Source organism: Acomys minous (genome assembly GCF_964271855.1).
Source record: "Acomys minous genome assembly, chromosome: 5".
NCBI lineage: Eukaryota > Metazoa > Chordata > Mammalia > Rodentia > Muridae > Acomys > Acomys minous.
This window is the reverse complement of record NC_140494.1, coordinates 24,114,132-24,126,689: the sequence shown is the minus strand read 5'-3', so window position 1 is coordinate 24,126,689 and position 12,558 is coordinate 24,114,132. Positions and strand designations below refer to the sequence as shown.

At 41.2% G+C, this 12,558-nt stretch overlaps 1 protein-coding gene across 1 annotated transcript in view; it reads right to left on the bottom strand.

The window, feature by feature from the left end:
- The window catches only part of MYO3A (myosin IIIA), a gene marked incomplete at both ends in the record, with an annotated part of 161,408 nt that extends 149,171 nt beyond the window's left edge, over window positions 1–12,237 (bottom strand). Inside the window, 2 exons of the mRNA XM_084781810.1 lie at window positions 8,723–8,857; window positions 12,070–12,237. Of these exons, the coding sequence (XP_084637936.1) occupies window positions 8,723–8,857; window positions 12,070–12,237 (303 nt within the window). The remainder of the gene's footprint in view (window positions 1–8,722; window positions 8,858–12,069) is intronic.
- Between the last annotated feature and the right edge of the window lie 321 nt (window positions 12,238–12,558).

Below are 12,558 nucleotides of genomic sequence, written 5' to 3'. Positions count from 1 at the left end.
ACACAGCTCATCTAAAGTTAACTTCCATTCTTGTGCTTTATTTTTTTATTTCTCATAGTGACTGCTCTACTTTAATTCTAGAAATTCTGCTTAGTTCTTTACAGATTCCATTTATTTCAATATTGTTAATTTTCCTTTAAATTTTTACATTTATAACAGCATTAAAGTTCTAACTCACTAATTCCAGTGCCTCTTTCCACTGATGACATTTTCTTCTGACTGGGGCACATTTTTTCCTGTGTGCGTGTATCTTAATGCTGCAACGGACATTGTTAATGTTATGTTATTGAATTTCTGGGTTTTGCTGTCTTACATGAATGAACACTGAATTTCATTCTGGAAGGCAGCTAATTAACATATAGATTAGCTCAAGCCTTCCAGGAAGCCCTTCTTTTAAGGCTAGCAAAACCTTCCCTCAAAAGTACAACCTTTCTGGGGTCCCTAGAAAACGCTTCAGGTACCGTCAGTCAGTGAGAACTTGAGCACCTCACTACACAGCAAACCCGCCCTGTGCAGACTGCAACCTTGCACCAGTTCCTCCTCTGCCCAACACCTGCACGCTCTATTTGTTCTAGTCTGAACTCTCCTTGCATGTGTTTAATTTACATACACAGTCTTTCCTTTCAGGGGGCAGTTTTCTGCAGCACCTCCTTTTCTCTGTGATCTCTAACCATGGACGCCCCCTAACCATGGATACCCCCTCCAACCTTTTCAGTGATGTAGAACTGCTTTGGTCACCACTGCCCCAGCTGCTTTTCTCATTACTGTGATCAAATATGGTACAGAAACATCTTCAGGGATGAGGGATTCGATTTGGCTCATGGCTCGGAGGGATTGGTCCCTCAAGAAAGGAAGGCATGGAGGGTGGCACGGCTTCTCACACGGTACCACAAGAAGCTAGTCCCCTGGAGGAGAGGTGAGGCTAAGCCATAATCCTGAAGTCCCCTGTTCCCCTACCACCACCTGACTTAGTAGCTTGTATCTTTCAGTTAAGCTCTTTGTAGGAAAACAGTGGTTCTCAACACGATGGTCATGACCCCTTTGGTGTGTGTGTGCGTGTGTGTGTGTGTGTGTGTGTGTGTGTGTGTGTGTGGTGTGACTCGTGACTCGTCAGCAACAAAATCACAGTTATGAAGTAGCAACATAAGTAATTTTATAGTTGAAAGTCACCACAACACGAGGAACTATATTAGCGTCGCAGCATTGGGAAGGTTGAGAACCACTGTTTAAAGTTTCTCAACTTCTCTAAATAGCACAGCCAGGGGGAGACTAGGTTCAAACAGGTGAGCTACAGGGAGGTGGGGGTGGGATTTAACAATGACCTCTCAACTGCCTCCTAGGTCATGCCTTTCTGGGGACTATGGTGCAGAGCTTGCCTCTAAAGGTGAGCTTTATAATGTATAACACTTTCCCACTGTTTGAAAGATGCTTTACTTTTGTCCAGTTTTGCCCAGTCTTCTGTTTGTGGATATGAAGATTACATGCTGACACAGGCACGATGATGGCTGAAGGCAGAAATCTCTGCTTATTTCCCTGCAGACTGGCAGACCTACAGGAGTGCTGTCTACTCTTTCCTTAGATAAGAATCACCTGAGTGTTTATTTAAAAATAGCTGCGAGCTGGGCAGGGTGGCACACGCCTGTGATCCCAGCATCTGGACGGCAGAGGTAGGAGAAGGCTAGGCTGGTCTACATAGTGAGTTCCAGGGCTACATAATAGAGAGACTACCCTGTCTCAAAATAAGTAATAAATAAAATAGCTTCCAATTTTCACTCAAGAATTTTCTGCTTCATCAGTACAAGTGGTCCACACTTCCAATCAGGGAGGTTGGAGGAAACTATCGGGATCCTGCAGCCATTACTGTTTTCTGTCAGCCAGTTAAGATGACAGGCCTCCTTTGTCCCTTGTCAAAGGTCTTCTCTTCTATTCTCTTAACATGTCTATTTATACAATAATTAATTTTAGCTTCAAATCATCTCCCCACCACTACACTAACGATCTCTAATATAAGTTCATCCTGGTCCCTACTGAATACTGTGGACCTACCATCATTGGGCCAGCCCAATGTAAGAGGTTATAATTCAGGAAATAAATGACTACATGTAAATCCTATGAAGGGATCCATGCATACAGACATGTGTGCACAATAACAGGCCAGCCTTTCCGACAGTATAGAAGGGTTCTGCTCAAAGTGTGATGTGTCTCAATAAAACATGCATTAATATTAACACATTCAATTCTAGATGGCACAAAAGCGATAAAAAAATTATGAGAACAGATACCACCCAAGAGGCATTTCCTAATATGTACTCATGTGCTGTGTGATGCCTCATATGCCATTTCTGTCATCAAACCTATGCTTTCAGGGGATTATTGATAACTGATTCACTTGGGGGTATACTTTGCAAACACCAACACACTAAATCCAGATACAGAACAGCTCTGTCTCTCTCTAGGATGTATTAAAATTCTTGGGGAAACACATCACACATTAGGACTGGATAGTCAAAAGCCTCTGACAAAGAAAAGCAATTTATCCGATGAACTACTTTGATGCACATAAGGAAAATATTAATCTATCAATTAATCAGGCACAGTCCCTGAAGCCACAATGTAACTGGCACTCCTGTGTGGGCAGCAGTGACTTCGGCAAGCGTTGATGTCTACCGTTGGAAGAATGACAGTGAGATGTACATATACGTTATTTATGCATATCCCGAGAGACCAGCATAAAGGAGGACACTTAGGCCATTTTCCCCATCTTGCTCTTTAAACAAAACCTTAAAGGAAATGACTCCAGGTAATTGCTGTGTATTCTGTTGCAGGCATATGAAATAACAGCCTTTTAGATGAGAGCTAGGAATGGTTTTTCAGCCCCGGGAGCCTGAAAGAAATCACGCTGTCAGGCTGCTGCTCCACTGCAATTGTGAGCTGCCACAGGGAAGAAGGGACAATGCAGGGCTATGAGAGGCAGGCAGGAGCCAGCTTCCTGGACACAGACTGCCCTGGTTTTTCGCCCCCTCCCAACTACAGAATATTAATGTGTTAATGGTGAACAAATAGAAAACCCTCATCCACTGTGTTGTCTTCATCATCCTGGTTTTTTATTTTCCTCTTACAACAGACCTTTCATTACTTTCCAGATGTAAGTATAAGAAAACCCAGAAAAACCAATAATTCCTGACGCATGACCTATGAAGGCCACTTCAATGACCTACGATATATATTTGAGAGGCTTTGTAACTATTTACTGATTCTTTGTGTGTGTGTGTGTGTGTGTGTGTGTGTGTGTGTGTGTGTGTGTGTACGCGCGCTTTCAAACACCACCTGTAATTGCCAGTCTTTGATCTCCTGAAAGGGATATAATTTCAAAGAGGAAGATTGTCATAATTGGAAAGCCATGAAAGAAAGCGGTGTCACTACTACCGATGAGCAGCTCAGAGCTGACTGAGATGAAGTATAGGACATGTCCTGCAGCACCTCCTTCCACGGAGGAGCAATTAGCAGAGAGGCATTAGAAGAGAAAGGCTCTTTTTACAGACGAATGTCCCACTCTGAATTTTGGCTCTAAGCAAATGGCTCCGGAGTCTGGGTTTCCTCCTGGAGTTAAAATGCGGCTGTTCATTTAGCCAGGAAGGGGAAAATCACAGTGAAATCTCTGGCCTTCTTTTGTGCTCAGCAGTAGCAGCAGAGGATTAATGGCAGTGATTTAAGTCGATATGACTCCATTGTGTTGCTCTCCTGGTGAAAAGAATATTCAGAAACCTAACCCGACTCTCTCCTGCTCAGTCCCACACCACCCTTTTCCTTTATGGACCTCAACAGCAGGCACCCCACCTGGGGCTAAGGAAGTTCAGAGTCAAAAGTTGTGCCTATAGCTTATTTGACAGGACAACAAAAGTAAGATATTGTATAAAGAGGCGTGGTGAAAAACAAATAAAATCACCTGCCTTGCCTTTATATATGCATCACTATAAGTAATAAAATAGGCGTGATGATAAGAACCTCCACAGGTGTTCCATAGACAGAGCAGGAGGCTCAGCCTAAGCTGACTCTCCTCTCTTTTTATGACTAAGCAATGGCTGCGTTCTAAGCAGGCAAGGCAGTCAAAGGGAGGCAATTCCTAAACGGTTTTGTCCACTGTCGAAGCTCAGATATTTATGGGGTAACAAAATGGATGAACATAAAGAGTGACAAAGTTAGAAAAGGTAGTTTTTTCTTTCAAAGTGAGAAACAGACTGCCCTCTCAAGATATGGAGACGCTGTATTCCGACAATCTCAATCCTGGATTGAAACTTAGGTGAAAAAAGCTATCACGGTGAGAAGCCATGACAGGCATTTGTATAAGCTAGCATGGCCTTCCCCCACCTGGCAGGCTGATGGATCCGGAGGGCTGCCACTCACAGCTCAGATTCAACCCCTCCAGAACACACCTTATTTATAGGGGGCCCCATTAAAAGCTGAGTGTTATTAGCATGATTCTTCGGGTAACATCACCCTCTCTTTGTCCGGCCTTTGGTTATATTCATACAAAATAATTTATTTGGCCTTTATTATGAGAAGAGGCATAATTAGCAGTCATTTTGTAGCACAAAGGATTGATGCCACAGCCAATTTTGTAAAATGTGCCTCTAAGTAGCACCTGCACCACTCACATTTATAAATCAGGTGATTGTTCTTCTAGGCACTTGTGTATATATGTAATTAGTATAATTTACATATTCAAATGATAATAATTTTATCCATTTACTAATTTCTCACTTTCTTTATGCCCACCCAAACTTTGTTAGTTCAGCTAGGTAAGGCTCTTGAAGTTTATTTTACTTTTCTCATTATTGTAATAAAATTCTCAACAAAAAGCAGCTGAAGGGAGGAGGGGCTTATGGAACCCACAGGAGGTGTGGGGAGCAGACACACTGCACCCTCAGTCAGGAAGCAGAGAGTGGTGGATGCTGGTGTTCCCTGGCTTCCCTTTCAGTTCACTCTGGGACTCCAGTCCATGAGGAGTGCTGGCCACAGCGAGTGCAGGACTCTCCCTACTTTCCCCTGGAAACAGCCTCACAGGCTCCTAGAACAATGCTTTGCAGGGGACCCCAAGCCCAGTCAAGCTGACATGAAGTGTACTTTGTTATGTGGCACTATTATCTTCTCTCCAGCCATTTGGGGGAAATGTGTGATATGTCCGTCTCATAGCAAAGCATATGGTCAAAGTTCAAAGAACCCTCTATGTCCCGACTGATTCATTATGCCAGAATAACACTCCATTTCGTCAGTTGGATTCATTAAAACCATTTTAGCCAATCATTCCACTTTTTCTCAAAAAAAAAAAAAAACACCAACATTAACAACAACAATAAAACAAAACAAAACAAACACACCCATACCCACACCCACACACACACTTACTATCATCAGGAGTCTTGAACTCCTTTCAAATAAATCCTAGTTTCTAGGATTTATATTAAGAAATATTAGTGTAATTAGAACAGAAGTTTGGCAGGTTAAAGGGCAAGATCTTATTTAATGCTTTTTTACTCTGGACAAAATGTCACAGCTTGTTTTCTTGACCATACAGATCTTTATCAGCCAGAGAATCCAGACCTCCGTTTCACTGCTAATCTCTTTGTAAAGCTGAGCACACAGTATTGGAAGTATTTGATGTGTATGCAAAATTGCACTCAAGACTCATACAGCAAAACAGCTCAGATGGATAAATGGAAAACTGAAGTAAAGACTCTAAAAACTTCTTTACTGATGTAAGAAAAAGAGATTTAGGTTCACAATTTGCATTCTATTACTTGGATAATTAAATTTAAATGAATAAAGGTTTAGCTATGTTTAGTATATAATTTAAATTAAGACATAAAGCTATTTTATAGTAGAAAATATAGCTTAGCTTTGTAATAGTAAATTGTCTAATACTAAGGAGCAATGATTTAAATTTTATGGATGTCAGATAACATTTCTTAAGCATTTCTTAAAAATATAATATTATGTTTCTGAAGGTTCTATAATATAATTAAAGGTTGCAGGTGAGAGACAGGTTAATTTCCTCTTACTCATAAATATCTATTTAAATGCTAATAAAGGTACAGAAACAGTCTGAAATACAAAGAAAACAGAAAGTGGGAGACCAACGGGCCAGATTCCAACCTTCACAATATGGAATCATGTCAGCAAGTCAGGCCTGATGTAGCAAAGCAAAAGAAGCTACAAACTGCAGGGCTCGCTGAAGTTCATTGGTGCTCACTGAAACGGAATAAACCACACAGAACCAGGGATGGAAGGTGGAAGGGAGGACAAGAGTCAAAAAACAAAAGGTCATCTGGAAGCGTACAGTCATAAGACTGGACACCTCATGTAGGCTTAATTTTCTTAACAAATATATTTTTTAAAAAACCTATTAATGCCCCCAAAGCTGGGTATTAGTTACTCACACCTGCAATCTCACTCTTGGGAAAGCTGAGGCAGGAGGATTGCATGTTCAAGCTAGCCTGAGTTACTTGAGTGAGACCCTCACTCAAAATAAAATTGTAAAAAACAGTTAAAAAAAAAAAGAACCTATTAACTGAGAGTACCTCACTTATAACCTGACTAACCGAAACAATGAGAAAAGAGAATTAAAGAATACAATAATGAAACCGTAAGCATGTCAGTTCCAAGGAATAATTCTCCTGGCATAATCAGCAGGATTTCTTCTGCTGGAACCTGGAGCAACCAGAACCTGGAACCTCAGCTGGAACCCTGATCCCCAAAGCCTTCCCTCGAGTGGTACTCTCTAGGAATGTCTTCAGGTGGATCGATGAACAGCCAAAGCTATCCCCAGTCTCCAAAGGCCCCGCCTCTTGTTTTTGGCTCACATTTATACCTCCTCTTAGAATTTGTTCAAGGATATTTTTCAGCTGGTTAATAACCAATCTCCCCCACATGGTGGTTTGACTTCTAAGGGGATAAACATCACCTGCTCTCTCACAAGTCTTTTTCTCATCCCTCACTTGTGATCTACACAAAAAAAATATGTTTATCTCTCCTTCACCCTCATCCAACACACAAGGTATCAGCGCCCAGGTGCCTGTCTGGGTGTGCCTCTTACACATGGGTAAGAGATTGGGTCTGGGTCTCCAGTTCCCTTGGAAACAGCCTGAAGTGGCGTGGTTAACAGGAGTGATGCACATTCTAGTACATGATAGGCGATGTGGAGAAGTAAATGTGGAAAGAGGAGGGCAAGGATCCAGGAACAAGCTGCACCTAGTAAGCAGCAGAGAAACATCACAGGCCGGATGCAGGTCTCAATGCTGAAGGGACAATCTTGCCAATGGTCAAATGGTACCACTGACACTAGAGTGTCTCAGACACAGTTCCCTAGGTACAGCATCATAAAACATCAAGAGCATAGAGCTGTATAGGACAAGGTGGTTCTAATAAGGATTGACAGTTTGACGTTATATTACCAGTTCTTTGGGCTGTTTGTTTTTGTTGTTGTTATTCATGTGCCTTGGTTTTTTTTGTTTGTTTGTTTCAGTTTTTTTTATTTGAAGACAGACTCACAACGTTGCATTGTTCTTCTCCTTTATAAATTATTAGTCTGTGGTATTTTTTATTCTTACAGTACAAAGACCCACTACCCCAGGAAAACAAATACATGTTCACAAGAAACAAGCAAATACTGTCATTAACACAGAAAATGTTATGCTGCTACTTAGTCAAATAAAGGCTGCGGGCAGAGGACAGTTTTCAGAAGTTGGTTCTCTCCTTCCACCATGTGGGTTCCAATGATCCAATTCAGGCTCAGTGGAATGACCTTTCATTTCTGAGCTATTCTGCTGGCCCCAAAAAGCAACTTTAAAAATATTCCTTATAGTTTTTGTTTAAATTAATGATTAGTTGAATAGTGAGAAATTGAATTCCTGTACTGGCATCTAGTCACCTTAGGGAGGGGTGGGCTCTCAGCACCCCTGCCCAGTATAAGAAAGAACTCTAGAGATGGCCAAGAGCAGACCTCACCACTGTCCTTGGCCGTTCACTCAGAAACACTTGGAGCAAGTGTTCTTAGTCATCAGCTTTCAGTGATGATCAAATGAAAAGACGCAGCTATTTCTAAGGAGGCTTTACTTAGCATTAATGCCCTCTCACAGCCCAGCCCCAGCACAGAATGCGAGTCATGTATCAACTAAATAAAATCTTTCTTTCTTCCTTCCTTTCTTTCTTCCTCCTTTCTTCCTTCTTTCCTTCTTTCCTTTCTTCCTTCCTTCCTTCCTCCCTCCCTTCCATCCTTCCTTTCTCTTTAAAAAATTTTTAGACAGAGTTTCTCTGTGTAGCCCTTGGTGTCCTAGAAATCGCTCTGCAGACCAGGCTGGCCTCCAACTCATAAAAATCCACCTGTCTCTGCCTCCCAAGTACCAACTTTTTTTTAAAAAAAAACATACATATCATGATGAGATTCCCTTGTAACCTATTTCTCTGTATGACAAAATCATCTTATTTTCTTTAGTCTTTTATCATGGACTCATTTTCTTTTAATCTTCAGTGGTCTTTGTAGACTTTGACTTTCATGATGTCTCTAAGATGTCAGTGCCCAGACTGGTACAATCTCATCCTGAAGACGTCAGCATCAAGGGATACACTAGACACAGGCTTTGCATGCTGTAGTTGTGACATAATCACCAAGTCCCCCAAGGCCACAATGCAAATCCCCATCACACAAGCAGCGCCGAGCACTCACCTCAAGAACCAGCCATAGCTTGTCTCCATTTACTTTGTCCTTCTTATAGTAAACCCCATAGAATCTGACCACATTGGGGTGGTCGGAAAGTGTCCTTAGGATGTTATACTCCGCTTCAATCTCCTCATCGATATCCTAGGTTCAAAACGGTCATAAAAAGACAATGATCAGAAAACACAAATGATGCTAACAGAATAACATTAGGATGCTAAAGAGAGAGTACTAAATAGAGGTTTGTGACACAGAACTGAAGTCTCTCATTGCATTGTTGGAAGAGTTTGTCAGTTTTGTACTAATTCAATGCATATCAATCCGGATTAGCATAACCAAGTTTTAAAAGGGAGAGATAAAAGGCTATTGTTGTGTGCAAATGGAGTACTACTCCAGATGATTTCATTTGTACTGTACTAGTGATTTGATTGCAATGACAAAGACTACGATTTAAATTTTTTTTTTTTAAAAAAGGCTGAAATAATAGTTTCTTTGGTTCAGAAATCAGTATATTTTGAAGTTATAAAAAACCATCATGCAGGCAATAAATTCCTCCTTAAAACACTGAAACGGGGCTAGTTCATATGAATGGATAAAGGTTAAGTTAGCTAACAGCTCATCCACACAAGTAGAATGAGTGGACACCTTAAGAAAATGCTGGAAAGCGACGTGGCCGTGTTTCTAGAACACCGTGTCTATATGGGGCAACTTGCAGACAATAGGAGAAAATCTTAGCGGTACTGCTGTAACAGTCAAATCCTTTGTTGTTTCTCTGCAAATCACATAATCACCACTGTATAAAGAAAATGTAAGTTCCAAGAAGCTAGGCGCAGAGATATTCAGTGGAAAATACAGGTCTTCCTTCTAGTCCTGCTCATGCCGCCCTTTTCCTGCAGAAGATCAAAACTCAATTTTTTTTTTTTACAAATATACAAAATACTAAGACTCCTTCATCTTAAAAAATAGATCCTAATATTTATTTAGGAAGTGTGGGTGTATTCTTGGCTATGCTTTGTTTTGTTTTTAATTTGGCTTGTTACATGATGAATGAAGAATAAATAATTTTCAGGAAATTGTGTATGCTCTCTGACAAGAATAAAATCAGCAAACTAACAAATTAATTACTAAAGCTGTGACTCTCTCATTAAAACACAGTAGAAGGCTAGAGAGGTACGGAGGCTCAATTGGTAAAGTAATTCATTCACAAGCCTGGGGACCTGGTACTGATGCTCAACACTCATTAGTAATGCGGGGAACAGTTGTGTGCACTTGTAATCCAGTACTGGGCAGGTAGAGTCAGGCAGTCAGAGGCTTGCTGACCAGCCCACCTTTAACTGGTGAGCTCCAGACCAACGTGATGAAAGAAACGGCAAGCATTTCTGAGATGACCAGAGGTGTTCCTCCGACTTCCACATGCTTTTTTTTTTAATCTCTCTGTGTCTGTGTCTCTGTCTCCTTTCCCCTCTCTCCCCATCTCTCCCTTCATCTACTCTTCCTTCCCCTTCTCTCTAGAAATAGTTAAAGGTCTAGATCACCAAGTGTTGTACAAGCATGATGCATGAGCGAGCTGTGGAAGAGTGATGACTATGTGCATCATTAGCGACCTGCTCTTATCAATAAGCAAATGAGTGGGGAGGTACATGCCATACTTCCACTATGAGCACAAGAGTCCTTTAATAAAAGCGCGACCCTCAGTCGGTGTGGGAGTATGTGATTCTGACCCTGTCTATTGGGCTCACTTGGGTGTTCTGGGAAGCTTAGTTATCTCTAGGAGGCTCAGATGTTTCCAAACTGCCAACTCTTGTTCTCAAAAAAATAAGCCTGGGGTGGGGTATACAGTTCAGTGTTGGGAACTCCTGCTAGTCACTCAAGAGAGAACACATGGCTGTACAGGAAGCTCCATTCTTCAGTGAGGGACTTCACCCTGATGAACTAACACCGTTTCTGCTACGGACACCCCTAGGCAGATGGGAAAATTCCCTTCCCTGGGAGAAATTCAATATACTTTTCTCTGTGAAAACATCTATTAACAATGCCACTTTTTAAATTTAATTTTTTGGAATTTCATACATGAGTACTATCTATCTCTTATCTATCTATCTATCTATCTATCTATCTATCTATCTATCTATTATCTATCTATCTATCTATCTATTATCTATCTATCTACTATCTATCTATCTATCTATCTATCTATCTATCTATCTATCATCTATCTCACCTACCTCTACCTTTTCCTCCTCCAACTCCACCTCCTGCATCGCCCTACTCTTCCTCTGAAAGTCATGAGTTCTCCTGTCCTTACAGTTACACACACACACACACACACACACACACACACACACACACAGAGAGAGAGAGAGAGGGGGGGGCATTAAGTGCCATTCCGTTCTATTTAGGCCTGACCACCTGGAATTGGTAGATCAAATCCATCAAGGGAAATCCCTGGAAAAGCTGACCCTTCCTCTGTCAGAAGTCAATAAGTTCTGGAAGCATTTTATACAGGGCAGAGCCCAATGAGCTTTCCCCACCCATGTGAGCATCTCAACTGCTTTCATGGTGCAGTTTAACCTTTTTTTTTTAATCCACTCCAGTTTGTCTTAAGAGAAATATTACCCAAGTGCAAGTGAGTGTAGGAAAAAAATGGAGCTCAGTTCTACATTTTCAGGAGAACTTCTAGACCCAAGGGTTTGTTGCTATGACGTCTTTGAAGAATAAAATGCCATTCAATCAACTGCTTCCTTGTTGAGAGCTGTGTTTACATGCTTTTGCATCTGTTTAAGTCACTGTGGCACCTTTTTATTACATGTGCAAAACATGTACAGGAGGAGCCAATGCTTAGCCCTCTGCTTGTTTTTCTGTTTTCTCCTTCTTTCAGAACGACACCCTGATGAGTGAGTCTTCGTAAGGTAAGATGGTGTCATGTTTTCAAAGTGTTTAACCCAAGGAAAAATAGAGATTTACATAATAAAAGCTAGGGGCAGGGGCGATCCCTCAGCTGGTAAAGTGCTTACCCAAGGCATTCTCCAGACTCCTAGATCCAGGTAAGAACGCTGAATGTGGTGGTGCATGCTTGTAACCCCTGAGCTAGGGAGGCAGAGTCAGGCAGACCCATGACCAGCCAGTCAAGCCTAATAGTGAGTTCTGGGCCAATGTGAAACTCTGTCTCCCCAACACAAGGTGAATGAAGGCTGTGAAATGACAACCGAGGTTGACTTCTGGCCTTCTATGCACCCACACACACCGCATGCACATTTGCGTCCACATGCACCTCCACACACATGAACATGCATACCCACACACACAGACAAACAAGTAAATGAACACAACCTTTAGAAACACTCAAAGTGACTCACGTGGATTGGATCCAGAATTTTGACTGCCGCTTTCTGGCCATTCTTCTTATTCAGGACTTTGAAAACCTTCCCATACGTTCCTTTGCCAATGGTTTCAATGATTTCCCATGTATCAGAAGGATCAGGAAAGTTATCAAAGATGATGGTCTTTCCAATTAGTGGAAGCATCTCAAAGGTTCAAGTCACTGGAGAGAAAAGGTACAGTTCCACCTACATTTGATTGCAGGTGCTATGTGGCATACATAAGTTGGTGGGAAATTATCTAATATTTTCAGCAATGTAATAGGAAGTGTTCAACACTAACCAAATATACTTCAGAGTCAGAGGAAATTTAATTTCTTCTTTATGAGCAGATTAATGATTTAATAATTCTTTGTAAGTAGGACTTAATGTCTATTTTAAATATAATTTCATATTTATTCATTAATACAGTTCAGATAAAAATGGCCTTTCCATATTATTCTGATGTCATTTTAACTGACATCCTTC